At 44.9% G+C, this 25,365-nt stretch overlaps 8 protein-coding genes and 1 non-coding gene across 13 annotated transcripts; 2 read left to right on the forward strand and 7 right to left on the reverse strand.

The window, feature by feature from the left end:
- Positions 1 to 1,354: 1,354 nt before the first annotated feature.
- LOC120444170 lies at positions 1,355 to 1,499 on the reverse strand. Its single transcript, XR_005615636.1, has one exon. It is a non-coding gene; the product is annotated as a U4 spliceosomal RNA (small nuclear RNA).
- A 1,987-nt stretch (positions 1,500 to 3,486) lies between these two features.
- Positions 3,487 to 7,817, reverse strand: LOC120453476 (glutamate receptor ionotropic, kainate 2). The gene is made up of 13 exons (XM_039638212.2): positions 7,734 to 7,817; positions 7,525 to 7,671; positions 7,402 to 7,464; positions 6,717 to 6,926; positions 6,312 to 6,523; positions 6,092 to 6,250; positions 5,869 to 6,027; positions 5,433 to 5,713; positions 5,153 to 5,342; positions 4,720 to 5,081; positions 4,231 to 4,661; positions 3,914 to 4,173; positions 3,487 to 3,843 (listed from the first exon to the last, which is right to left on the reverse strand). Exons 1-13 carry the CDS (start codon positions 7,813 to 7,815, stop codon positions 3,658 to 3,660), a joined length of 2,742 nt encoding a protein of 913 aa, XP_039494146.2. The 5' UTR covers positions 7,816 to 7,817; the 3' UTR covers positions 3,487 to 3,657.
- Positions 7,818 to 8,302: 485 nt separating this feature from the next.
- On the reverse strand, positions 8,303 to 12,085 carry LOC120458270 (glutamate receptor ionotropic, kainate 2). The gene is made up of 12 exons (XM_039645863.2): positions 11,951 to 12,085; positions 11,736 to 11,885; positions 11,604 to 11,666; positions 11,308 to 11,514; positions 11,031 to 11,248; positions 10,827 to 10,976; positions 10,334 to 10,770; positions 10,095 to 10,272; positions 9,813 to 10,036; positions 9,611 to 9,748; positions 9,116 to 9,546; positions 8,303 to 9,045 (listed from the first exon to the last, which is right to left on the reverse strand). The coding sequence occupies exons 1-12, from the start codon at positions 12,051 to 12,053 to the stop codon at positions 8,621 to 8,623; spliced, it is 2,724 nt and encodes a 907-aa protein (XP_039501797.2). The 5' UTR covers positions 12,054 to 12,085; the 3' UTR covers positions 8,303 to 8,620.
- A 133-nt stretch (positions 12,086 to 12,218) lies between these two features.
- Positions 12,219 to 13,502, reverse strand: LOC120444127 (cilia- and flagella-associated protein 299). Its single transcript, XM_039623690.2, has 2 exons — positions 13,078 to 13,502; positions 12,219 to 13,015 (listed from the first exon to the last, which is right to left on the reverse strand). The coding sequence occupies exons 1-2, from the start codon at positions 13,375 to 13,377 to the stop codon at positions 12,626 to 12,628; spliced, it is 690 nt and encodes a 229-aa protein (XP_039479624.2). The 5' UTR covers positions 13,378 to 13,502; the 3' UTR covers positions 12,219 to 12,625.
- A 90-nt stretch (positions 13,503 to 13,592) lies between these two features.
- Positions 13,593 to 14,484, forward strand: LOC120458271 (cilia- and flagella-associated protein 299). Its single transcript, XM_039645864.2, has 2 exons — positions 13,593 to 13,928; positions 13,982 to 14,484. The coding sequence occupies exons 1-2, from the start codon at positions 13,599 to 13,601 to the stop codon at positions 14,375 to 14,377; spliced, it is 726 nt and encodes a 241-aa protein (XP_039501798.2). The 5' UTR covers positions 13,593 to 13,598; the 3' UTR covers positions 14,378 to 14,484.
- A 92-nt stretch (positions 14,485 to 14,576) lies between these two features.
- LOC120454489 lies at positions 14,577 to 15,686 on the reverse strand. The gene is made up of 2 exons (XM_039639838.1): positions 15,545 to 15,686; positions 14,577 to 15,417 (listed from the first exon to the last, which is right to left on the reverse strand). The coding sequence occupies exon 2, from the start codon at positions 15,277 to 15,279 to the stop codon at positions 14,626 to 14,628; it is 654 nt and encodes a 217-aa protein (XP_039495772.1). The 5' UTR covers positions 15,280 to 15,417; positions 15,545 to 15,686; the 3' UTR covers positions 14,577 to 14,625.
- Positions 15,687 to 16,554: 868 nt separating this feature from the next.
- LOC120452900 lies at positions 16,555 to 17,772 on the forward strand. Its single transcript, XM_039637362.2, has one exon. It carries the CDS (start codon positions 16,681 to 16,683, stop codon positions 17,665 to 17,667), a length of 987 nt encoding a protein of 328 aa, XP_039493296.1. The 5' UTR covers positions 16,555 to 16,680; the 3' UTR covers positions 17,668 to 17,772.
- Positions 17,773 to 17,861: 89 nt separating this feature from the next.
- LOC120458449 (glucosamine-6-phosphate isomerase) lies at positions 17,862 to 20,398 on the reverse strand. Of its 5 annotated transcripts, none has more exons than XM_044006912.1 (6): positions 20,195 to 20,398; positions 19,683 to 19,787; positions 19,497 to 19,624; positions 18,897 to 19,438; positions 18,517 to 18,581; positions 17,862 to 18,050 (listed from the first exon to the last, which is right to left on the reverse strand). In XM_044006912.1, exons 2-5 carry the CDS (start codon positions 19,778 to 19,780, stop codon positions 18,528 to 18,530), a joined length of 822 nt encoding a protein of 273 aa, XP_043862847.1. In that variant the 5' UTR covers positions 19,781 to 19,787; positions 20,195 to 20,398; the 3' UTR covers positions 17,862 to 18,050; positions 18,517 to 18,527. The 5 variants fall into 5 exon arrangements, with proteins under 5 accessions (XP_043862847.1, XP_043862846.1, XP_043862848.1 ...); XM_044006911.1 differs by having other exon boundaries at positions 18,522 to 18,581; positions 20,195 to 20,397; XM_044006913.1 differs by lacking the exon at positions 20,195 to 20,398 and adding an exon at positions 19,866 to 19,884 and having other exon boundaries at positions 18,522 to 18,581.
- A 568-nt stretch (positions 20,399 to 20,966) lies between these two features.
- Positions 20,967 to 25,128, reverse strand: LOC120450531 (lamin Dm0). The gene is made up of 4 exons (XM_039633623.2): positions 24,980 to 25,128; positions 23,798 to 24,273; positions 22,825 to 23,528; positions 20,967 to 22,764 (listed from the first exon to the last, which is right to left on the reverse strand). Exons 1-4 carry the CDS (start codon positions 25,114 to 25,116, stop codon positions 22,063 to 22,065), a joined length of 2,019 nt encoding a protein of 672 aa, XP_039489557.2. The 5' UTR covers positions 25,117 to 25,128; the 3' UTR covers positions 20,967 to 22,062.
- Positions 25,129 to 25,365: the final 237 nt, after the last annotated feature.

Genomic DNA, 25,365 nt, shown 5'->3' on the forward strand with positions numbered 1-25,365 from the left:
TGTGAAAAATAAACGAAACGAAAAGTCGGCAGAAATATGAAGTGTCACTGGTCCAATATACGGAATGACATGGATGCACTACTAAAAATGATATACCATCAGTAACTCAACAAGTATTCATTTAATCAAACTGATGAAGTTTTTTGCAAAAAAACCAACAATTTAATTCACAACATTGATACCAACTAATATGCTTGTATACGATTAAATAAAAAATATTATAAATAAGTGATAAATTAGTCAAAGAGTATTGGAATGCCTACACTCACTCACTTTTTCGGGGAACCCGCTATATATGTGAATTTATGTCAACTGCTGCTTTGCAGAGTTTTCATTGAGCCAAGCTTTTTATGTCATACAATTTTTCCAGTGGCAATTAGTAAGCCAAAGCCTCCCAATTTGTTTTGCCATCCACTAATTAAAACAAATTGACGGATTTGTAAGCAAAGGTGAATGCAAACTATTCACATATATTCGCAATTTCACAAATTGAAAACAAGAAAGTATGTTATAGTCTGTATTTGATATCCGCAAAGCAAAAAACTATCTTAGATAAACCCTTGTAAGGGGGTAAAAGGGTATCTGATAGTCATATCACTCGACTACAGCATTCCCCCGCGTTGTTAAGTGTGCCAGCAACATTTTAAAAACGATGGGTTCATAATTTAAATTTATTTATGCACTCTTCTCGCGAACCACAATTTTGCGGGAAATAATATTTTAATTAGCCCAAATACCAACGGCGGGTGGGGAGGTGGTTGGGGCTGAAAAATAAACTACGAATATCAGAGTCCTGCGAACAACATTTTGTATGCATATCAGAAATAGCAATTACTGCCTGGCAACATTTTGCCGTCCCCGAAAGTCGGTCCCCAACCATTATTTCGATTCCATTGCATGAGGAATGGCCACATCGTCATCCGAGTCGGTGTGTCTGTGCAGTGGAATGTTCAATGGTGCTATGGCATTAACGTTCAAAAGTCAATTAGTGGTTTTTATAAATGTGATTAAATTAAGTGACAGTGTTGTTTACTGTTTTTCGATTTTTGGCTATTAGCTTGCATTTTTATTGGCCTAACATTACTCCGTAAATTGGCTTACCGGGCCACACAGCGGTTATATTGAACTTTAATTGGGCGAGGTAAATTGGAAAATTTCTCGACAATGGACCATTTACACCTCACATACATATAATGGTTGACCATATCTGTTGGCACATTTCATAAGCTGAAAAAAAAAAAATTGTCACTCCCCTTTCCCTGCTATGTAATGGGTATCCGATAGTTGACTGGATCGCTCTCTCTCTCTCCTTTACTTTGTGAGGAAGGGAAATGTACAATGTATTCTTAAGTCAGCCCACTTGGGGCCTAAAAAAATTGCCTTAGCGAAAAGATCGTAGATCCTTACGCTGGGCGAGCTATTGGTTTTAGTTTTCAACTAGCAATAATCGCAGCTCAGTTGCAACTTCATTGCTTGCGATGTTGCCACTGCACAAGGTTGTTGATGCCACCAAATGCAATTGCTTGCCTGCTCCAAGCGGAGTCTGTTAAAACAGTTTGGGAATTAGAAGTATGAATCTATCAAAAGAAGTAGACAACCCGTTGGACAAGAGTGCCACCTCCTATATCCAGTTGCCAATCGGTCAACCCTTAAATTCAGTTGCCCATTTGCAAGGACTTGCTCCCGGTCACAGTGAGCATTGAGAAAGTTGACCAGTGCTGAAACTGGTCTTCCCAGCAATTGCATTTTTATGACCTTCGAAGGCGCCTGGACCCGTTCGATGACGAGCATTGCCCGCATCGGGTCCGCAACTCAGAGAGCCCTGGGACCAACATAAAAGGGAATAGAATGGAAATGGCAGTTGCAGTGCAAAGGGTCAAGTGTTTGCCTGCGCCCGACTCAGATACTTGGATTATGCGAGTTAAGCCGCTTGGCCGCAAGCCGCCCAATTTGTAAGCGGCTTTAAGGTAGTAGTTGTCTGCCGATTTCGCCTTAAAGTTCAGAGCCACTCAGCACATCAGCATTCCAGCCGAGACGGCCATGTCCTTCGAATTTTGCGAACCGAAAGCCAGGACGAAACCGAAAAGCCGACGATTAACAAAGGAGTCCGCTGGCCCGCGAAATGGACAAGCACTGCGCTTTGTAATTTAAATGGCTCTTTTATGGTGGCGGCCATAAAATGTACAAATAAGGGTTAATTATGTCCCGGTAGTTGACGCCAAGCATGCCAACATAAGATGCCCAAATTTGTGGGGTGCAATTGGGTCACGGGAATGTAAATAAGTGCGAGTTTAAACGAATTTTATGCTTTCCTACGCTCACTGAACCGAACCAAATAAATACGAGTATATGTATTTTCCTTTTCAGCTTTAAGTTGTTAAAGCTGATTATAAACTATGGTGTGTGAAGGACTCAAATCGCCGTACGTGCTCTAAATATTTAAATCTGTGGAAAGAGCAGAAATCCCTTCTCATTAAATGGGGCTTATGGCTTGAACTGCCTACAAATCAGTTAACGCACCACTTTCTCGGCTTCTGTCGAAAGTGACAGGCCCACCAGCTTATTAACCCTTGTCAGCAACGCCCCCGGGCAGCAAATCGCTAAACGGATGTTGGCCCTGTATACACGGCAGGCAACAACTTCAACATGGCCAACAAAAGCTACGTTTTTTTTACCAAAAAAAGACGCCGTAAAAAGCAGACTCACTCGATTGCCTCATCGACGAACCGGAAACAATTGACTCGATTACCCGGCAAACAAAAACAACTTGCCAACATAAACATGACATACCAATAAAGGCAACAAAAAAAGGACAACCGAACAGAAACCACACACAAAAACATTGTGGAAAGTGCAAAGAGTGCGTGTGAATGGATGTCGAATGGTCGGGGACTTGGGTTAAATGTGGGTCGACCTCTGTTTAGTTTTCCGGAGTCCTTTGCACTAGATTTTCGCCCATCGGTCTAAGGACTTTTTTGACAGGGTTTTCTACTCGCTTTGATTTCATTTGATTTGATTTGAATAAATGTGTTTGACTCCTCGCCCTTTTATTCGAATTGTTTACGCTGCTGCGAATGCTCCAACCACATTGAACTATTCTGTGTTATTGTTATTTATGCCACAATTTTCACTTTCTTTTTTTTTTGAGTTTGTAAAAACGTTTATAAAAACCACAAACGGTTTTATTGTCAGTGTGTTTTTTATTGCGGATAAAATATTAATTGGTATTTATGGGCCAGCATGCATTTTGCATATATGCATGTATACATGCTGATACAAGGCGATTTGTGTTCTTGTCATGTTCCTCGCCAATAAAGTTAAATAATTTGTATTAGATAGGAAAAAGAGTGTGTAAAGTGTGTTCATACGCATATGTCAAGTATTAGGGTTTATTAACTACCCTTAAATTTATTTAAATTCAATTTGAAGTCCTTGATTTTGATTTGTAAGTTTTGCATTTAGCTGAGTTACTGGTATATTTCTGTATATTTCTTATTTTCACATAAACGTACATAGATTCTTTTATTAACAAACTATCTCTCAATTCTTAGAAATAAGCAAGTCTTTCGCAAAGAACTTCCAAAGGATCCCATCTAAAATATCATTATTCTAACCTAAATTGTATTTCACTGAATGTACGCAAGCCTTTTCACTTCTCTACTTCTCAAGTCGCCTGGTCTTTTTTTTCTTTTTCGCACTGGAAGCACTTGTAATTTGCTCCAGCGATGAGTAACCCGTGGAAGTGGAATCCCGACTCTGTCGATAGGTGTGCAGGGGCTTTCTGGTCAACCAGAAACGAATCACAAAGTAAAACTCTGCCTTCAGTGCCAGCATAGGTGGAATCTGAAATGGATACGCATACGAGTATATACATAAGTAAGTTGCCATCCAGGAAGTGGAGTTGCGTGCATACCTTCTCCTTCACCGAAATGCGCTGCACGTGCCACAAAAACTCGGCGACACCGATCACAAGTCCCACAATTACGCCGACGATCAGCACCACGAAGAGTCCACTCAGCGAATCCATATCGAACTGGCCATCATCGATGGTCGGGAGATTCGAGTCGCAGATGCTCTCATTGCTGGTGAACCATTTGTTTCGCAGCTTGAAGAGCTCACCCCTCTCGCTGAGCCGCAGGATTCCCACGCTGAGATTGGACCGAAAGTCGGCGTCTGTTGGAAAATGTCAGCGAAAATAGATATGAATGTGTATTAATCTGAGTTACTTACTCAACGGCACTGCAATGCCATAGTGCTTCTCGCCGAAACTTTCCCCGATTTGGGTTAGCTCGCAGTTGCGCTCAACGTAATACTGCAGATTGGTGGTCTCCATTAGGAAGGCGTAGGTTCCCTTGCTCAGCTTCACCCGATCCACGCCCTCCTCGTTGTTCTTGGTGAAGGCATCCGGCTTGAAGGACAACATCTTGTTCCACGCCATCCGGTTCTCGGTGTCGTTCGATTCCGAGAAGTACACCGACGTAGCGCCGCCACGTATGGTGCCAAATTGCACCTTGTTCTGGTCGACCAAATCGTGCAGGGAGCCTATATCGCCAGCAATCTTAGCGGAGGTTATAAAGGAAGCCAACTTGGCGATGTATGTCTGCGAGATTAGCAGGGCAAAGATCCACCAGAAGGCTGTCAGCAAACGCATTGGAACGCCCCTGAATAGAAAGATGCATTTGGATTATCCTATTAGCTAGTATAAGATCTTCCACTTGCCTGGGCAAAAGATCGCAGCCTTGATTGAGCATTGAGCCCAGCACCAGCCACATGGTGTTACTCAGATGCCAGATGTTCTGCCGCTCCAGCTCGTGATTCACATTCTCCACTGGCTGATCCCACTCGAATTGGTCTATGCGACCGGTGAAAATCAAGGCGAAGGCCGTGATCATCATGGCAATCATTACGAATAGCCAAACTTCGGCATTATACGGATTGAGGAATGTGTATATATCGGCCTTCGGTGGGGGCTCCTTGTACGAGAGAATACTTATGCCCAGCTGCATGAAGGGCACAGTGAAATCCACCACCGACCGACGCGCCTGTGTTATGGTCAAGTCACAGATTCCGATTTGAGCATTCTATTAAGAAAAATATTACAAAATATCAGAATGTGCAAGATAATATATGAAATATGTATATTATTCCTTACATTATCAATCAGTTGCCGGATTATACCATCCCATTCATCTGTGTTCGCATCGTAGCTTCCATATTTGTTATCCCTAACTGGCTCAAAGTTAAAATCGAACTTGCACTCTTGGGCCAACGAGTAAATCAAATCCACGGCATAGCCCTCAAAGCGTTCATTTCCCTCGAAGTGGACTCCTTCGGGCTCCTCACTAGAAAATAGTCATGATTTTTATACCAATTTCAATATGATAAGATAGACTAAATAAGTCCCTTGATGACATAACATCATATAAACTAACCGCCAGCTGAAGTAGGGTTTGCCCACCCGAGTGGCCACTGTGTATTTGATGGGTTTTTGCGAGAAATCCTCCTTGGTCTGGAGTCTTTTCTGCTTAAGGGCTTGAGTTGAGTTCTCCCTCAGTTTTTCAAAGTCCACCAGCTGAAACTCCTTGTTCCATATGTGAGTTACGCGATCAATGATGGGATTGTAAACCTCAAGATTAAAACCTTCTCGCTGGCCTTCGGCATTTATCTGTAGTCTTTGTGTTTTGAAGGGAGGTTTCGCCAACTTTGGGGAAATCTGCAAAATTACCCAACACAATTATTACAGTGAACTAAAATTATATCAAAGCGGTAGAAGTACGGGGTATACTAGATTCGTTGACATGTCCGCAAGTACGTCCGTTTGTCCGTTTTTCCGTCTTTCCTTATAGATAAATACAAAAGTATTCTTGCCTGTTTCATTTGCTCCACCAGACGAGGTCCTGGCTGCCAGAAGCCACGTCCGCAGCTGAAGTTGGGTATGTAAAACCCGGGAAGTTGACTTATTTCCAAGAGAGCATTGTAGAACAGCACAACAGAATCATAAATCAGCTGACTTCCAAGTGAAGAAAACTATAAATACAAAAGAAAAATCAAATGAGCACAGCATATGGCGACTTGTATTCTGCGATTCTACCCGGGTATCCACACTGTTGTCAAACACATCTATTTCATCGTGAACTGGCGGAGGCACATAGGTTCGTATCCTGACAGCCGCCACCGAGACGGTGAAGTCCCGTGAGTAGAATTGATCAATGCCGCTTATATGTGTATCCAAGTTTGTTAAAAATAAGTGCTGTTGATTCGGAAAATAATCAAAATTAGAACGTGTCTAAAGAATGCTTAAAGTAACTCACATTAAATGAACCAGTCATGTTATATCCAATCGAGGCATTGACTACGTCCACCAAAATGTCGGACGGACAGTCCAGAAGGACAAACTTTTCACGAGCGTCGTTAATGCGCTTCCACAGAATCCTGTAATCATCTCCTCGTTCAAATTCCTGCATCTTGATCCCTGCTTTGTGGAGCTGTTTCCATGCTAGGATGTGCTGCAGGCGAATGAGGTCTTTGTGGGGAAGGAGATGTTAGCAAAACTTGGATGGTTAAAGGGTGTACAACACACTACAACGGAAGCAGGGGTTAAAGTAAAATTTATCTATATGTAATAATAATATTTATATTAGTTTTTAGATTTGCACCATGCATATAAGAAGTTAAGTACTAACAAGCAATCGAAGGAGATAGGTAACAATACATACGGGAACTCCTCTCGTAGGCTATGGTAAAGGACTTCCAGTCGAAGCTCTTGCTGGCCAGGATATCTGAGAAGGCGGCGGACAGGAAGAGCTCCATGGGAGCCACATTGACGGTGAGTTGGTGGTTCATTCGCTCCCTGCTCGACTGCTGGGGATGCCAATCGAACTGCAGGTGCGGTATACCCGTCATATTGCACAGTACCTCGACAATGTCTATGTGTGAGAGAGAGAGAAAAAAGAAAAGGAGAAAGAGAGAGTATGGGGGGTGTTTATTTTTGTTTAGAAAAATCGGGGGAACGAGCAGAACGCACAACGAAAGTGGCGATCAAAACACAAAGAGCACAACGCAAACAAAAAACGCGGCGATTTGTGTTGGCTCTGCTCCAAATGGTCCCCAACCACCGGACGCTTTATTTACTGCAAAAATATTTGGATCCAACGATGATGGCTAGCCCAATTTTATGACCGAATTGTGTGAGTGTGTTTTGGGTATTTTGAAGAATCATTAACGAGGTTGACGAGCCTTTAGAAGATCTCCTCTGATCTCCGCTGCTCTTTTTCTATCCGTTCTCTTTAATGGATTCGTATACGTACATGCAGCTAGACAATATTTTATGACGCCGAACCAGATGATTCGGTTTAAAAATAATATATCCCCAGAGGGTATACGAAGGAAAATGAGACTTACCGCTGTTTGTCTTTGAACTTGGTCCGAAAATAGCAGCCACCCCACTTCCAATCAAATCACAAGCTAAGACAGGAAGATTTATTGGGTTAATTGTGCACTACTTCCGCACCGGACAGGACTCACAAATATCCTGCAGGACAATGCTGTCGTCAACGGTCACATATCGCTTGATTGCCTCCAGTTTCAGTGCGCCATTCACTGCATTCACTTCCTCGAGTGCCGCACTAAATGCTTCGGCCAACTTTAATTCCGTGTCGAAGAAAATGGCTCCTAAACGAAATCAGTCCGTACATTTTGGATATTCTCACCGTACTCTTGAGTTATCAACCAACCGATTTTGACCACTAAGTTATCTTCGTTGGCGCCGCTGGATAATGCTAATGCCAGAAGAACCAGCAACTGTAGACCGTGCATTATTTAAACTTTAATCAAGACACAATGAAGCAACGTAGAACGCACTAAACCTATATATTTTTGAACGCGCAGCGATATTATTCCGACCCAGAAATCGGCCAGTTCCGGGCACCGCTCCACGAGCACTGACAATCACAAAAAATGTATATTTTTTAAAGCTCCGCCACGAGCGATCTCTTCTAGACTTACTACGTCATGGAGAACAGCAGCCATTGTGGGTGGTAGGAGCGCACCGGAGTCCGATTTGTTCTCCGGATTCCACGCTCGCCCACAAGAGCAGCTACCACATGTCTAGACTCTAGACACTAGACACTCTATAGTCTATACTCTTTAATCTAGACCACGCAGACACGAGTATTAGCTGGAAATGGACCAGTGAATGAAAACTAAATGTGCCCTAAAATTAGGCAAGCCGGACGACCACGCCACTTTCAAAACAATATACAGCATTTAATTTCCCAATTAATTGAATATGTAAACACAAATATTAGTTTTAATGCTATTTGTAACGAAAATCATTTATTGTCAACTATTAAAGTATGAGTGGCAATAGAAAATTGTGCTAAAATTAGTTATAATTTCGACATGGCGCAGTTTTTTAAAATTATTTGGCAATTACTAATTTTAACCTCGTAAAATCTCCAAAACATTCAATATACCCAAATGCGCTTTCTGTGTTCTAAAATAGTTCTACAAATATAGCTCACAATATATATGAACAGCATGGAGTGCCTCATTTCGTAGAAGACTCTTTAATGAAATGCCAAAGTAGAAGACGTCAATCGTCCAATTTTCCGACGACCGTCTAGCTGACCGTCCTGCTGCGTGACTTTTCCTTGGAGCTGCGCCTGGAACCGGACGATCTCCTGGACGAAGATTTGTCCCTGCTGCTGGAGATCCTCATGGGCTTCCTGCGGACCCAGAACTTCAGGGCAAAGGTGAGCTCCGCCTTGAAAGCCTGCCACGGCGTCACTCGCTCCTCCACAGCCACCTTCTGCACGTTCCACAGAAACTCATAGATGCCCAGGATCACGCCGGTGAGGACGCCACCGGCCAGAACAAGGAACACGCCACCCAACTCAACTATGGACAACTCGTCACCGTCCACCTCGTGGTAGGAGTCACAAGTGACATTGTGGTTCTTCCACCACTTGTTCTTCATCTTTTGCAGGTCGCCCCGTTCGCTCAGCTGGAGAATGGACACGCTGAGGTTGGTCCGGTAATCAGAGCCTAATTGAGATGGAAGAAGCACTGGTATCGATATCCGTATTCACTGCATGCCGGGGGCATAGCTACTCACCCAGGGGCACGGCCAGGCCGTAGTGCTTCTCCCCGATCTGCTCGCCAATCTGGGTGAGGTCGCAGTTCCGTTCGATGTTGTAGGTCATACTGGTGGTCTCCATGAGGAAGGCGTATTTGCCCTTCTCCTTGCGCACACGTGCCACTCCCTCTTTGTTGGTGGTGGTGAAGGCCGACGGCTTGAAGTCCTTCATCTGGTTCCAGGCACGCTGGTAATCCGTGTCATTCGACTCAGAGAAGAACAGCGAGGTGCTGCCGCCTCGCATGCTGCCGAAGTGCACCTTGTCCTGTTCGATGAGGTCCTGCAGGCTCTTTATGCTGCTCTGCCACTTGTCGCTGGTCAAAAAGGCGGCCATGTTGGCCGTGTAGGTACTGAGCATCATCAGGGCAAAGAACCACCACATCCCAGTGAGTATACGCATGTGTGGACCTCTGTGGGTGCGAAGAGTTTACATTTTGATACCCATTAAAATATTATATTTATAATGTGAGAGACCTTGGTAGAATGTCGCAGCCCTGTTGCATAATGGAGCCCACCATCAGCCAAGTCGAATTGTTCACATTCCAGATATTCTCCAACTCATCTGGATCCTGAATGGCGGGATTCGGAGGCAACCATTCGCGATACGAAAGCCTGTAGGAGAAGTCAAGTCAAAGTAAGCTTCGAGACAGAGAGGTCAACGGTGAACTAATCCCACCTGGCGATGAAAACAAACGCCAAAGTCATGATCAACTGGGCAAAGACCATGTAGATCCAGACCTCGACGGCGAACGGTTTCAGGAAGGCAAACTGGTTCTTCGGTGCCGGAGGACTCTTGTAGTGCAGAATGCTAATGCCCAACTGCATGAAGGGCACCGTGAAGTCCACCACAGAACGCCGCATTTGGGTGATGGTCAAATCGCAGATGCCTATTTGCGCATGCTGCATATGTGAGATACAAATATCAAGTTGAGTTACCATTACATCTCGTGGAACCTACGTGGTCTATCAGTTTCCGGATAATACCATCCCACTGCTTCGTCTCCGGGTTGTATTTGCCATTGCCGTCAACGATCATGAACTCGTAATCAAAGTTCAGCAGCTCGGAAAGCTTGTTAATGAGATCCACGGCATAGCCCTCGTACTTCTCCTTGCCTCTAAAGTTCTCGTGGTCCTCCCTAAAGGAATTGAGAAAGGCTGTAGTCTGCGGAAAACTGAATGAACGCTATATTAACCAACTTCATCATGAAGTAGGGCTCCTCATAGTGCGTTACCACTGTATACACCTTGCGCTGCACCGAGAAATCCTGAGTGCTACCGCCACTTTCCAGTTCCAACGTGAGGCGACGCTTCTTTATGCCGTTGTCCGGTGTCCAGACCAACAATGGTTCGTTCACGGTTGGCTTGTAGATCTCCAGGTTGAAGTGGGTCCGCTGCCCATTCTCGTTCAGCCTCAAGTTCTCGGTCTTGAAGTGCGGCTCCACATCGTCCTCGGAAATGGTCTTCATCTCGTTGACGATAAATGCTCCCATCATCCATGGAGACGCACTGCCGCAGTGGCGATTGGGTGGATGGAAGGGCTGCATGGCAGCAATCACATTTCGGGCAGAGCTGGCAAACAGGACCACAGCGTCGTAGATGAGAATGGGCAACATGGTTTGGTCGCCCAATATTTGCTGGGGAGTACACTAAATAAGATCCGAGGCAGCAGACAGACAGGGCCTCCACTTACATCCACTTGGGTAAGCCGCGTCTTCTTTCTCTCGAATGGATTCGCGTCGACCACTTTTATGCGCACCGAGGTAATGTTGGCCTTGAAGTCTTCGTTATAAATATCCCTCAGACCCGAGCTGTGCGTGTCCAGATGGGTGAGAAACCAGTTCTGAAGATAAGTGACTTGTTATCCGTTAGCTCGCTTTCGTAAATGCGGAATTACCCTAAATGGTCCCTGCAGCTTAAAGTCAATGGATACTTGAAGCAGCTTCTTTAGAGTCTTCGGCTCACAGTCCAAAATGATGCGCTGTTCGTGGAAGGTCTCGTCGGTTTCCTTCCACAATATCCTGTAGTCATCCGCGTAGTCCGCCAAGTTTCGCAGCTTGACATAGTCATCGTTCAGCTCTTGGATGTTCATCAGATCCTGCAGACGCGCCAGACCTACGCACTTGTAATGCTGTTCATATCTGTAATGCTGTCCAATGGGGTCCACTACTTACCCTCCGGAGTCTCATAGACCAGGGTGAAGGTGCGCCACTCGTAGTTGGTTTTGATGATCTCGAAGTAGGCGCGGGATAAGACGGACAGGGAGGGTGCCACATTGACAGACATCTGGTGGTTGAGTTGCTCCTGGCGCGTGGCCTCCAGCTTCAAATCGTACTCAATGTGTGGAATGCCGGTCGCGTTCGCGATTTGCGCAACAATATCTGCCACGGAAGGGGGAAACCGTCACAATCGAAGCAGCATCGAACATATGTTTCGGGCCATGTTCACACACAGTGTGTGCTTTGCTTACCACTGGCTGCCTTTGAACTTGGTCCGAAAATAGCCGCAACGCCATTGGAAATCAGTTCACATGCTACGTGGTACACACGGAAGATGAATTTCTCGTAACTTGTCTCTCCCACAACCGAGCGTATTTACTTACTAATCTGCTGCAGAAGAAAGCTGTCGTTGGTGGGCATAAATCGCTTGATGGTCACGAATCGCAGCTCCGAGAACTTCATATTGTTGACCTCACGGAATGCCTGATCGAAGCTGAGCTCGATCTCCTTCTCGTTCTCGTAGAAAATGGCACCTTCAGGGGCAAAAGGTTGAGCAATTGCTATCAAATCAACTGATTGGTCAAATCGATGAACCTACCCACTGTGATTTCATTGCGCTCGTCGCCGCCGAGGGCGAAACTCAGCTCCAGAAATCCACTGATGACTAGAAATGCATAGATGACGACTGGAGAAAGGCGCATTTTGCTGCCTCCAAATTTCCGTTTACCTCAACACACTCGAAACTAATTGAATTTTCTAAATGCAGCAGCCATTTCGTGTTCACTTCTCAGCTGCATATGTACAAATCTATATCTACCGCCGCACACACAGACTGCCACACAAAAAAAAACTATGAAACGAGCAGATACAAAGTGCTGTCTTCTTCACAATTTATTTTCACGCAACGGAAGCACCCAGTCTTGGAGCGCTTTGCACGGCTACTGACTGCCGGAACTCACTGGCACGGCCAAAAAATGGGATCTCAGCCGGGGGAATCTCTCTCCAGTCCGTCCGTCGCGAGAGTCCGTCCCACACGTCGTATACGCAACGTGCTCTCGCGCATTTCCCGGCGACGCTTGTCCATGACGTCGACGGCATCAGTCAGTCTGGCGATTGTTTATCCCCTCATGATCACGATATTGTTTTGATTTCTATAATGCTTTGATTGCGCTTTATGGAGTGTTTTGGTGCTGGCAGCCAGGAGAACCTCTTTGATGCTCGGTGGAAGTGCATGCTGAATTTACGTTTCGATTATAATGCGATCTGGCAGCAGTCACATCTTTCGCCGTATTTGATGATCGTATATGACAGTCGAGCCGTGTTTCGGCGATTCTATAAATTTGCACAGCGGATGCTCCTCGGTAATGTATTTCTCTATGCAGAGCATCGAGCCATCGCCCTTGTGCGAGAAGCACAAACCCTTGACGGCATCCGGTATGACCTTGTAGTTGTCCGAGTCGTTGGAGTACACCCGGCCATTGCTCCAAGTGATGAAGCTCAGATCCAGATGATTGGGCTCCAGGCGGCGGCGCCCGGCGAAAATATCTGCCCATGGATGGGACTTGGAGCCTGCGGTCTTGAACCTGCGCAAACTCTGCTCGAAATCGATGTAGCCGGACACATTAAAGCCCTTGGCATCTCGGGTGCTCACGAATACGATGGTCTAAGTAATAGATAATGGGTATATAGAAAAGTTGACTAAGAGTTTAATAATAAATACCTTACCGAAATGGTTTTGGTTACATTCAGCTTCTCGCGCTCGACAAGTGCCATCATCAGTGGATCGTTGGCGACACCATGCTCGCTGAAGTAGAAGCACGTGCCCAGTGGAGAGAAGTGCACCTCGTGGAACTGGGTGGGCGTCATCACGACCGTTCCCACTGCGGCCCTCAAGGGGACCAGTTGGTGTATGACATTATCGTTGGGTAGATACCGCTTGTCCTCCAGCTTGATGAACGAATTCAAATATTGATCGTAGGCTCGATGTCCTCTGGAAGCAGGGTTTTTCCCCTGCGAGTCCTCCATTTCGTGGGCTAGCAATACAAATGACTGAATACAAAAGTAAACTTTTTCCCTGTGTATGTTGTGACAGCCAAACAAAATGTAGATAAATACACTATTAAACTCTGACACTAGCACACGACAAATTAAAAACACTCACACTTAAAGGGGCTTTTTCCTGAACCACACAAAGAGCAAGGACCTGCTCTTGGCTGAAGTCCATCTACACCAGCAGTAGGATTAGGATGGGCTCACAGGGAAAGAATGTGGACTTCAGCGTATTGGAGTTTGACAACTACACTGACTACATCTCCTCGTTCGCCACCGTCACGGACCACAGATATTTGGGCAATGAGAGCACGATCAAGACCATCGTCCAGCTGGGCTACCGCACCACCAAGATACCCTACACCGCAGAGGAGTACGTGAAGAGAGTTGACATAGCCCTGGAGGCCATTAGACCAAAAATGGCGCATGTGGGCCTGTTCAGCGATTTGTTGCCACCGACGAACACGGACCCAGTGCTTCTCGAGTTCAAGGCCCGCGAGCTGCTCAACTTGAACAAGATTCTTTCGGTAGGTTCGCAACCTCAGCTAATACCCTCGGTTTCTGAATATCTTCATTGCAGACAATCGTGTTTACCTCGTACATCCACGTGGACGGCTCGGAGATCTCCGGCTACATAGACCTGGACATGAGCTGGCGCAACTGCTACCGCGAGGCGATCAAGCACACGGACTGGCGGGGAGTCTTCCAAGGTCGCTCGCGCCTGAAGCCCATGCCCCACCATCTCAGCTACTCGAATCCCAGGTACAACATGGTCAAGTACACGGACAGCGACAACTACCAGGTGATGCACGACCACCACTTTGGACTCATGTTTATGCATCGCGGAGATCACAAAATGATTTCGGTCGGCGGCCAGAACAGCATTTACTTGAGAAACGCCAAGCGATCGATGGTATACTCTCCCAAGTTCGGGTATGTCGTCTTCTACGATCACTTTGTCCGCAAGAAGGTCTAGCACGGTGAGATGAGGTATCAAAATTATAACTAAGTTGCATGTGTAAAATATAGACACTGTAATGTTCCCATAGAAGCCTAAAATATACCTAGTTTAAAATACAAAAACCCCTTTTAAGAAGAAATAAGAAATTTGGATTTCCATATATTGATACTTATTTTTAATATTTCCTAATCTTAGCAGTGTATATGTACAATTACAACAAGAATAACGACTAAATTACCTAAGACTTAAACTACAATACTGCATTAATCGATGACAATGACTTCCGTGTGATCCTGGGGATCCGAATCCACCTGCTCCTCGACCTCCGGATGCGGATGCCAGTACTTGACCTTGTTCTTGTTGCTGGGCTTCTTGGAGGAGATCAGGGTGCGTCGTTTCAGGCGCTTGAGCTTCTTTTTCTCCCGCTTCTTCATCTTCTCCTGGGCGAACTCTAGAATGGTGCCCCTCAGCTCCATTCGGTAGTTCTTCAGGTGGCTCAGTTCCTGGGCCAATGGATCCTCAGCTGTGGGAGCACGGTTCTCCTCATCATCCTCGTCCGAGTACAAGGATGCGAAGTCGGTCCAGGACTCGTTGGTTTCGCCCAGCCGTTGCCTTTGCAACTTGAGCAGCTCCTCGGTGAGTACGAGCTTGGATGTGGCCCACTTCATCAGCTGGTGCTTCTTGCAGCCCATTTGCTGCCGATAGCTGAACAAATGGAAGGACAAATTTGGCACAATCTCCTGCGGCTCCACCACTTCCACTGGCTTCAGCGCCTCCTGCTCCTTTTCAGTCACGATCGGAGTGGGCGTGGTGTTTGTGGCACGTGCCTCTGAGCAGGACACCTTGCGATCCATTACGTTGCCCATGTTGTTGTCGATCTGAAGACTCGATTCTCTCTGACAGCTGCAATCCCCCATCTCTCTGTCTTATATGCCAAACCGAAAAGGGGTTTTTGCAATACGGGCTTTTACCTGCAGAGGAGCTTTACCTGTCCTCAAAAATTCGGGACACTTTCCTTTCCAAATGCTTCGCTGTTTATGGCCCAAACACCTGGACTGGATTAACACAAAGTTGACAAAGTTATAATAAATGCTGCCAAGCCACACACTAAATTCAAATCCATTTCGGGATTTCTTCCTATAGACTTTCCAAAAAAGACACGTGGGCTAATTACCTGCTTACCTTGGATAATTTCCCAGTTTCGGTTATTAGCTGTTTGCAGTATCCTTAATATCCTTGGCGTTCCTTAAAGTTCTTATAGTCCTCTTAGCTTTCTGCTTGTGACTGATGATATTTGATTGCCAGGGTTTCCGACTGTTTGACTTTTCTTACCTAACCTCAGTTAAAAAGTGAAATGTTAGATTCAGCAGAGCGAAATATTTGACTGAAATCAGAATTCGGATGAATCAAATTATTTTATAAAATAAGTAAATTTGTTCAAAAAATGAATATCTGCTAGCAAGATGAAAACTTATGAGCCACACGAATTGTGTCCAATTTGGACGGACACATTATTTTAGCCAACACTTACGACCTATTTGACAATTCAAGTATGAAAATATATGAAAATAAATATAAATATGTATTCTTGCTCATAGTTTTCAAGTAATATATTTACTTATGCCAAATCTAAAGTTGAATTTAAAATTCTTTAAGTAATTCTTAAGAAAAATCTGGAAATTAAGTCCAATTTAATATTACATATACATATGTACATAGGGTCTGGATCTAAGCGATAAGCACTGTTACTATTACTTATGGGTTAAAGTATGGTAACACGACTTCTAGTTAATATACGATATGCAAATCGTAAAAAACTTTTTAAATTGTACAGCTTATCTTATTTGAACACTAAAAACGTATACTTTATATATTTACCTATTCGTCTAAATTTGTCTTTTATCAGAAAAGAATTTAAGTTTAATACAACTTAAAACAAATCAAATTTATAAATACTACTTACCAATACATGTTTCATTTAAAACCAAAAACTATATTGCATTAAAGGATGTGTACCACCTAGAAGAACGAGTTTTGCCTGAACTTTGGCAAAATAAATCCTATTGTTAAATATACCTAAATATATACCATTTTCTTAGGGAAAAAGCAAATTGGCAGGCAATAATAGATCTAAAACACCATCTGTTGCATCCCAGGTATAAAATCGGCCATTCGAATTTAAAGCTTCAAAAAAACCCACCTTTTGACCTGCTGAAAATCACAATCAGCTCAGAACACCCAATTGACTACCTGTCGCACTATATAAGCCAACCAAATCAACCACATCATTATCACTCACTCTCCAACCACCGATAGCCATGGACCAGTCCACGAACTCCAAGAAGCTGATGATGTTCCGCACTCCCAACGAGGAGGAGGCCCTCAAGAACCAGATATTCATCTTCAACTCGCCCATCGACTACAAGGACCAGCAGCTGATCGTGTACCAAAAACCGGGGATCCTCACCGGGGACCAAGACTACGGCTACTGTGTGGTGTACAAGCGGGATCACTACGTGTTCAATAACCCGCCCAACTTCAAGAGTCCCACGAAGAGGAGCTTCCTCAACGAGTGCATCCGCCAGTTGTATCTGATGAACGGCATGGGTCACAAGATGTACTGGAGGACCACAAGTGCTATGGCACTGAGTACTCCCGGCGAGGTGTGGCACCAGGTGAACAGTTGCCTGCTCCCAGAGCGACTGACGCCCCAAAAGGAGAGCCTGAAGCGGGTGAAGAGGCAACTTTTCCGGGATCCCCGTGCCGATCGCAAGAATCCGAAGCCACTAAAAGGCAAATGCTGGGGCACCCAAGTGTTCAGCTTCAAATCGATGCGCGAGAAGATTGGCAGGAAGTACATCCGCAGGGGCTATCTGACCATTGCTCGCCGAGAAGCGCTGCAGGAGATGATCCGGGAGCACTTGGCACGCGAAATGGTCTGCACTCCGGCCGCCTGCAAAACGGTGATCAGTGCATCCGACGGCATCTTCAATGTGAATGCCGGCGTCATCGGGGACATCTGCAGCTACCACAGCCACGTGGCACGACATCAGCCCGTCGTGGAGCGGCGCCTTACGGCCGGAGAAGCCCGTCTCCGGAGCAACGAGGCCTGCCTTCTGACTCAGCGGGCCAAGCGACTGGAGGCCATGTTCATACACGAACAGGTGCGACGGGCCGTCCAGAACCATCAGCTTATCCTGGAGGAATCGGTGCGATCCATCTACTATGCCAAGGAGCTCTTTCGCCTGATTGAGGATCACGAGGAATTCGTCTACACAGACAACAAAATCCTGAGCAGGACCTGAAGGGCCTTCTTCTTGACTGGCATAGCCACTTCTTATATACCCGTTAATGTACGCATATTTGTAATTATAGAAAATTTAGATAATAAAATAGAAATCACAATATAATCCAATGGACTTTAACTTTGAATGATTATGGGGAACTTAATCATTTAAACTTTTTAAATGAAATACTACTCAACATTTTTCTCAAAAAGTTTAACATATAAAAATACATTTATTATATAAAAAATTCGTGTGATTTGATTTGAAAACTATAATGCTGGTTCTGATGGTAACGAGTTTTTAGTAGTTCGATGGAATCCAGGTCTCCATATTCGCTTGGTTATCGGGGGTTACGTCGACTTTTGTTGCTCTATCAGCTTGGAATGTACGTCCATTAGGCTCTGCAAATATGTAACGTATAATAATTAATATTAATCGTAACTACTGTTTATATTGAGACCTAATCTTATAAATTACCTTAATGCATATTTATCTATAATATAACAACTTTATATATATTTCAAATCATGTCAAGGTCCTGTGATTTATTTAATCATTACATCAAGTTGAATATCAGGCAAATTGCTTTATTTTTCTTAGAATGATAAAACATGGATAAAACAGCATTCAAAACAAATATTTAATTTTGTTCATAGTTTTAGTTGGTTTATTCTAACTTAAAGCCTAGCATATAAGAACTAGTATTTAACCACAGGCAGTCTTCCATCCAAATCATGATTGCTTGGCAGAGTTTTTGGTTCTTTTGATCGCAAAGATACTCTTAGGAATCAATATCATTTACTTAAATATAGCTTTGGTCTCTAAATGTGCAGTTTGGCATAGAAGAAGCAAAATAAAGCGGTATACTTTACGCAAAGTCAGTTTTTGTAGCCCTCCAGTTGGGAGCCTTCGTCTAGATCTCTGAGAATGCCCTGTGAAATTGTGGGAATGGCCAGTCAGCCAGTCGTTAACAAAGTTCAGTTTTTCTTAAGTCTCTACTTAACCATATACCTACAACCGTGGAAGCATATATATTACAAGCTTATAGGCATGCAAATTCTTAGACCTAACTAACAACCATATAAGAGTGCCCATGTATGCACTTTGGGATCTAAAGATTAGGCAGCAATGATAGTTTGATTAGGGGGTTATTAGACCAACACCTTCGGAAGCCACCTTAGCACCAGGTTACCAGTTCGTCTATGCCCAGTTTTCTACAAAATCGACGAAATGGAGGGCGGGCATACCTTGAAGTATTTCACGGTCTTAACTCTCAGCTCCAAAGTGGCATCCTCGTCGCAGATCATCAGTGTGTTTGCATGCTGCTGGAAGGCACTAACGGTCCACATGTGATTCACACCCTCCTCGATGGCCTTGTACAGGGCGAATGCCTTGTGAGCTCCGGTGATCAGGATCATCACCTCCTTGGAGTCCATCACAGTGCCAACGCCCACGGTTAGGGCCTGCTTTGGCACCTTGCTCATATCGTTTTCGAAGAAACGGGCATTCGCTTCCAGTGTATCCTGTGCCAGAGTTTTCACGCGAGTCCTGGACACCAACGAGGATCCGGGCTCATTGAAGGCAATATGGCCATCGGGTCCAATGCCACCGATAAACAGCTCCACTCCGCCAGCCTCGCGGATCTGATCCTCAAACTTGTTGCACTCGGCCACCAGATCAGCTGCATTGCCATCCAAAATGTGCACATTCCTGGGTTCAATGTCGATGTGCTTGAAGAAGTTGTTCCACATGAAGTAGTGATAGCTTTCGTGGTGATCTCTGGCCAGTCCTAGATACAGTGGATTACATGAAACATTTCTGGTAATCTTTATGTAACAATAACTCACCCACATACTCATCCATATTGAAGGTTTTCACATACTGAAAGGATACCTTGCCCTGCTTGTGAAACTCGATCAGCTCCTTGTACATCCCCAATGGAGTGGAACCAGTGGGCAGGCCCAAAACAAAGTATCTGAAAAATGGTGCCTGTTACCAAGTGCCAAATGTATATACAGTTTAAGTATGCATACCTGTCGGCGCTCGGCTGGAAGTCATTGATACGTTTCATCACATATTTGGCTGCCCACTTGCCAACCGAGTCGCTGGTTTCCAAGATCACCAATCTCATTTCGAATCTGAAAGTGTTATTAAAGTATGAAATAAATGCAGAACTTGCTATCCTTACTTTTCAGTGAAAAACTAAAACACATTACCAGCTGTGAGTGCCGAAAAGCAATGACAGTTTCGATATGAAAAACAAAGGCCTAATCGCTTCAGGGCGTTAACAATCCCAACCCAGGATTTAGATTAGATGTTGATATTGTACATATGATAAGATACAACAGTAATGCGACCCATTCAGCTGAGTTTTTCGTGTGTACTCGCTTGTTTATTGTCCAACTCAGCTGATAAGCCGCAAATACTTGGCCATTATTGACAATTAACCCATTTATGGCGTTGCCCCCACGGAAAACACTTTCGTTCTCACTTGGCAACGCGAATCGTACTTGAGTTTATTCAATGTATAAACTTGGCTACTCACCTTCAAAACACGCGAATGCAAACTGCTACTAACTTATTATTATTATTTGATTTTTGCTTCAACTGGCTTTTGTAGCTTATTTCCGATCTGAGCTGCGAACTGAGACTGTTCAATTGTTCAATTCGAACAGCAATTTATGCAGCGATTAGCTGCGAGTTTGAGTTTGTTTTTGCGGCTGCGGTTGAAATACGCTCTGCGGCTGAAGAAAAAGAGAGTATAATCAGAAATGCAACCGCGAGCAACCTTGAGATACTTTTGTTATCGTTATCGCGGGTTGAACGGTCACTGCATTTTCCAGTTGAACGAACTTTAAACCGCATCTCTCGCCTTTGAGTGGTTTGCATTGAGTGCGTTTCATTTGAGTGACTTGCTCTCTTCATTGTCGCACAGGGTTGACACCTCACAAAATTAAAAGAAACAGTCAGCGGCGGAAAAAGAAGAAATATATTTATAAATATGAAAGCACGTTGGTTTTGAACTTTCTGCTCTCCAAAATATCGATAGCAAATCGAGATTTGACTCAACATTTTTTTGTTTTTGAGCGATTACAGCGCCCGCATTGCATGTGTGCAAGCACACACAAACGTAGAAAAATTAAAATTCCAAAAATAACTCATGGCGACGAATGAAAACGCAAAGCGGGCGACGAAAAAAGGGCCACCAGGCGCCGAAAGTGAAATGCATACCCTGCAATGACGCAATGCGAAAGGGCATATTGGTTTCAGTATACTCTTTACAATGTTTTAAATTACAATTATTTTTTGAAAGTGAATTAAAATTTCTTCTTAATTTTTATCAAACATGTTTTCTTTATTTTAATTATCAAATTATTAGCAATTACATACATAAACGTAGATGTACTTAAAATGTAGTTGTATTAATCAGTTTGTTTTCAATAGTCTGTGTGGGCGTTGAATTTGTTGGGCCGACGTAAAACGCAACCACGCCCACCCATAAAAATGCGACGGATCGCTGAGCCGCTACATGTACCTCCATTTTCCTTCGCTTTTCTTCTGTAATTGTTGTACACCCGTGTGTGTTGTTGCTTATGTTGTTATTGTTACTTGTCCGGTAAAATGTCTGCAGGAAGCTCAAGAACCGGTCTTCACCGGGAGAAAGCCGTTTTTTAGGGCGTGGGGGTGTGGGGATCGTAAACCCTATGGCCATGGCTAAAAATATATATTGCTGGCTGGTTGTCATTTCCATGTAGGCATGATTCTATATATATATATGTTTATAATGTATAATGTATTTTATGTTGATTGTACAAAAAATACTTAAATAAATATGTCTGTTGTCAAGAGCATCTTTTAGTTAATCCTCTTGACCTGTATCTTATAAATTCCTCACTATGTGCTCGTTGTTTGTTATGCTGGTTGATTGGTTCATCTGGGCTATGGCTTAAAAACTATTTCCCTAAATAGGATGGAGCGCAAGTACATCGAAAATATTGTTTTCTTGCAATATTTTCAAAGTTCTTGTCGCCGCAAATACAAAAGTGAATGTGTTACGTAAATTCTATGTGGCATAAGAGAAGTACAGGCCTTCAGTTTATACTAAATAAAGTTTACAGTGGATCAGTTAACGCGGAAACAAAAAACGTGGACAGTACGTTGTCATCGAAACAAAAAAACTCTAGAATTGGTTAAGAAAGTGAATGGATGCACAGACGAAACGAAGATTCTCTCATTGCTGCTTGAGCAGATCTACACAAATGTTTTTGATTAAATTACTGGCATTGCGGCCACAAAAAATAACTTAGCTGAATATTAAATCTCTGTACCTCAGCGTTTGTTTGGGTTCTTGTTTATGCTCTCCGTGTGCTATTTGTTTGTCTGGTTCAGAAAAGATTTGTGTTGTGTTTGATTTTACATAATGGCGCACTTTTCGTTTGACGGCTGAGGATCGCCCTGCTGATGGTAGAGCTGCTCATTGCCGTCCACGGCACTCACGCTGCGGCGACGACTCAGCCTGGAGGAGGATGTGTGATGAGACACCACGCGCTTGACGCGATCCAGATTGGCCACAGCCTCGCCCTCGGAGTTCAGCAGAATCGTCCTGGTGTTGTCGGCGGCCACCCACTTTTGTGACTTCATCACCAGACTCGATGGCGGCTCGTGCGAGGCCTTGGTGTCCGCCGACCAAACGGTGACCACGCCATTTGGCTCGATCTTCACCGACCGATGGAACTTGTAGGTGGTCGATGGACCGCCCTCGTTGATCAGTCGCTGCAGCTGCCAGCCACCGATGGCCACCTCATCGCTGCCCTTGTTGAACAGCCTTACGAACTTGCCCTCGGGATCAATCTCCTTGATCTCCACGTTGCCCTTGGCACTGGCGGACACATAGTAATCGGAGACGCTGTGATCCTCAGACTCGTCGACCACGGCGCGCTTGCGCTTCACTGCACCAGAGGGAGTGCGACGCGATGGCGTGGCACGGGTGGAGCTGCGCAGCGATTGGCTGAAGGACTGCACCGTGGCCGCGTTGGCAGCTGGTGTGATGTTCAGACGAGCCTCCTCGCCCACCAGCAGCTTGTCGTATGCGGCGATTTCCAAATCCAGGGAGACCTAAGCGAGTTCGATTCAAGTATTAATAGGGAACCGTTTTAAGAAAAAGATTAAACTAACCTTGATGTCCATAAGGTCTTGGTACTCCTGGAGCTGCTGAGTCATCTCTTCGCGCAACCGGATGAGCTCTTTCTCGAGAAGGGCAATCTCCTGACCGTGGCGTTCGCGATCATTGTCCAGCTGGCGCTCCAGATCACGAATGCGCGCATTGAGGTCGGCATTGGTTTGCTCCAGATCGTTGATCTTAGCATTGAGCCCATCGATACGCACACGAGTGGAGCGCAGCTCCTCAATGGACTTGTGCGTGGAATTGGATGTGCGTGCGGCGGCCTCTTGCAGTCGGCGGATCTTGTCCTCGTAGAGGGACTCGATGTCATCGCGATTAATGCGCATCTGCTCCTCGTACTGGGCGCGCAGCTCCTGCAGCGATTGCTTCAACTTGGCATCGTACTCGGAGCTAAGGCGACCATCGATCTCGCTGTACTCCGTCTGTTTGATGCGGCGCGACTCGTTGATCTCCTGCGAGTGGATCTGGTCCTTGAAGGAGAGCTCCTCGCGCAGACTCTGAATGGTGTTCTCCAGGTCAACGCGCGACAGTGTCTCCTGTTCCAGGTTCTTGCGCGTTTCGTCGAACTGCTTGCGCAGTCTATCCAACTCCTTAAGCGCCTCATTCAGGTCGTCGTTAATCTTCTTCCGATCGGCGTTGGCCTGGTTATATTTGTTGTTCAGTTCGTTGGCGCGCGACTCGTACATGCGAACATTTCCTGCGGGTTGGGATAATTAATCAATTAATGTAGGTTAAATGCAGAATGGGGTGGATTTGGTCATTAAAAGGGAGTTAAGCTACTTAATGAACATTTCCTTCTTGCTTGAAACCACGCCTTATAATTTGCGACTTCTTCATTTTTTATGATTAATGCCAAGTGTCAAACGTAAATGCGTATATGTACGAAGCTTTTGTAAGTCGATCTATTTCCAACTCGTTACTACAATTTCATAGCTCTACACAACTATCTAGTACCCAAACACTTACCCTCAGCCGTGGTGCACTCCTTGGTCTTCTTGTCCAGCCTGCCCTTCAGCTCCTCGTTCTCCTCCCAGAGACGCTTGATGTCGATCTCGGCACGAGCGCGATCCCGAGCAGTGTCATCCAGAAGACGGCGTGTCTCCAGCAGCTCGGCCTCGAAGATGTTCTTGATGTTGGTGGTCTCGCGGGTGACCGTGTCCCTGGTGGTCTGCACCTCGATGGTGAGGCGGGAGTTCTCCGTCTCCAGATTGCGCACTCGGTCGATGTAGGTGGCCAGACGATCGTTCAGGTTCTGCAGCTCCACCTTCTCGGCCACGCGGGAGTGGCGGGTGGGGCTCAGTGGGCTGGAGGCCGTCTGCGAGTGGGTGGGTGGCTGCTGGTGGTGCTGCTGCGGACCAGCCGAGGGCGCCCGTGGGGTGGAGGTGCTGCCGGGCTGCGGCGTGGCGGTGCCAGCACGTCGGGATTTGCTCGACATGTTCACGCTGCAGAAGAATGAACAAAATAGCACGTGAAATATTTGTGGCTGACCCCTTCAGAACTACACTTGAACAAACGTTAAATAGCACATTTATTATGACTGATTTAAGATTTAGTATTGCTTTTTAGTGAATCGCCTGCCTTGTGAATACTTTTTAATAAAATTAAAGCATCACCTTTAATATATAAACCTTTTCGTTCGGTGTAGGGTATGCTACTTTTGCGCCCTGATAAAATTCCAAACAGATCCGAACACGAAAAAGGGGAAACGCACAAAACGCTCAAAAACAGAAGCTAAACGAGTTTCTCGTGCTGGCTCTCTTTCTCGCTCTCCCACTCACACGCATACACATGCACGCCACTTTCCACTCAAGCGACTGTACTAAAGCGGACGAGAAAAAAAAAGCGAGTTTGTCGGCGTTTGTTTATGGGCGTGGAGCCAAAAGGCGCGGTTAATACTACTTTAATCAATCGCAGCGCTTAACTAATCCAAGCGGCGCACTTTAAGCGATTTGATAAGCTCCCGGAAATTGCACAATATGGCGGTTTTAATTCAATATTTGCGGCATTTTCACGCAGCTGCAGGCAGGGGGGTTATTTCGATTTCGAGTGAAACTGCACCGCCACTTTCGGTTTCGGTCGGCATTTACTTAGTTATTTCAACTTGTTTTTTAAGTTCTCCTATTGCTCGTGGGCCGCAGCGAAACTCACCTGACTTTTACTAACGAACGTAAAATGCACAAATTGGAAAATGAAGTATTTTGCAGCAAGAAAACGCGGCCGACGCTGGAACGTGTAATCGAATTTGTTGCGATGGTTTCAGAGACTAATCGATAACTTTCCGACATGGCCGGTGTGACCAAATGCTTCGCAAGAAAAATGTCCTAAATAGTGCTCAATCTCAAAATTGTTGTTAAAATACTTTAAACGTAAACTTGGCAACCAATTTTAATTTAAAGCAGTAGAAATACGGTATTTCATGAAAACCTTTTAATTATACCTGTTACTCGCAGAGTAAAAAGGTATAACAGGTATATAAAGGTATATAAAGTATATATATTCTTGATCAGGATCAATAGCCGAGTCTATCTGGCCAT

The sequence above is a fragment of the Drosophila santomea genome, chromosome 2L (genome assembly GCF_016746245.2).
Source record: "Drosophila santomea strain STO CAGO 1482 chromosome 2L, Prin_Dsan_1.1, whole genome shotgun sequence".
In the NCBI taxonomy this organism is placed as follows: domain Eukaryota; kingdom Metazoa; phylum Arthropoda; class Insecta; order Diptera; family Drosophilidae; genus Drosophila; species Drosophila santomea.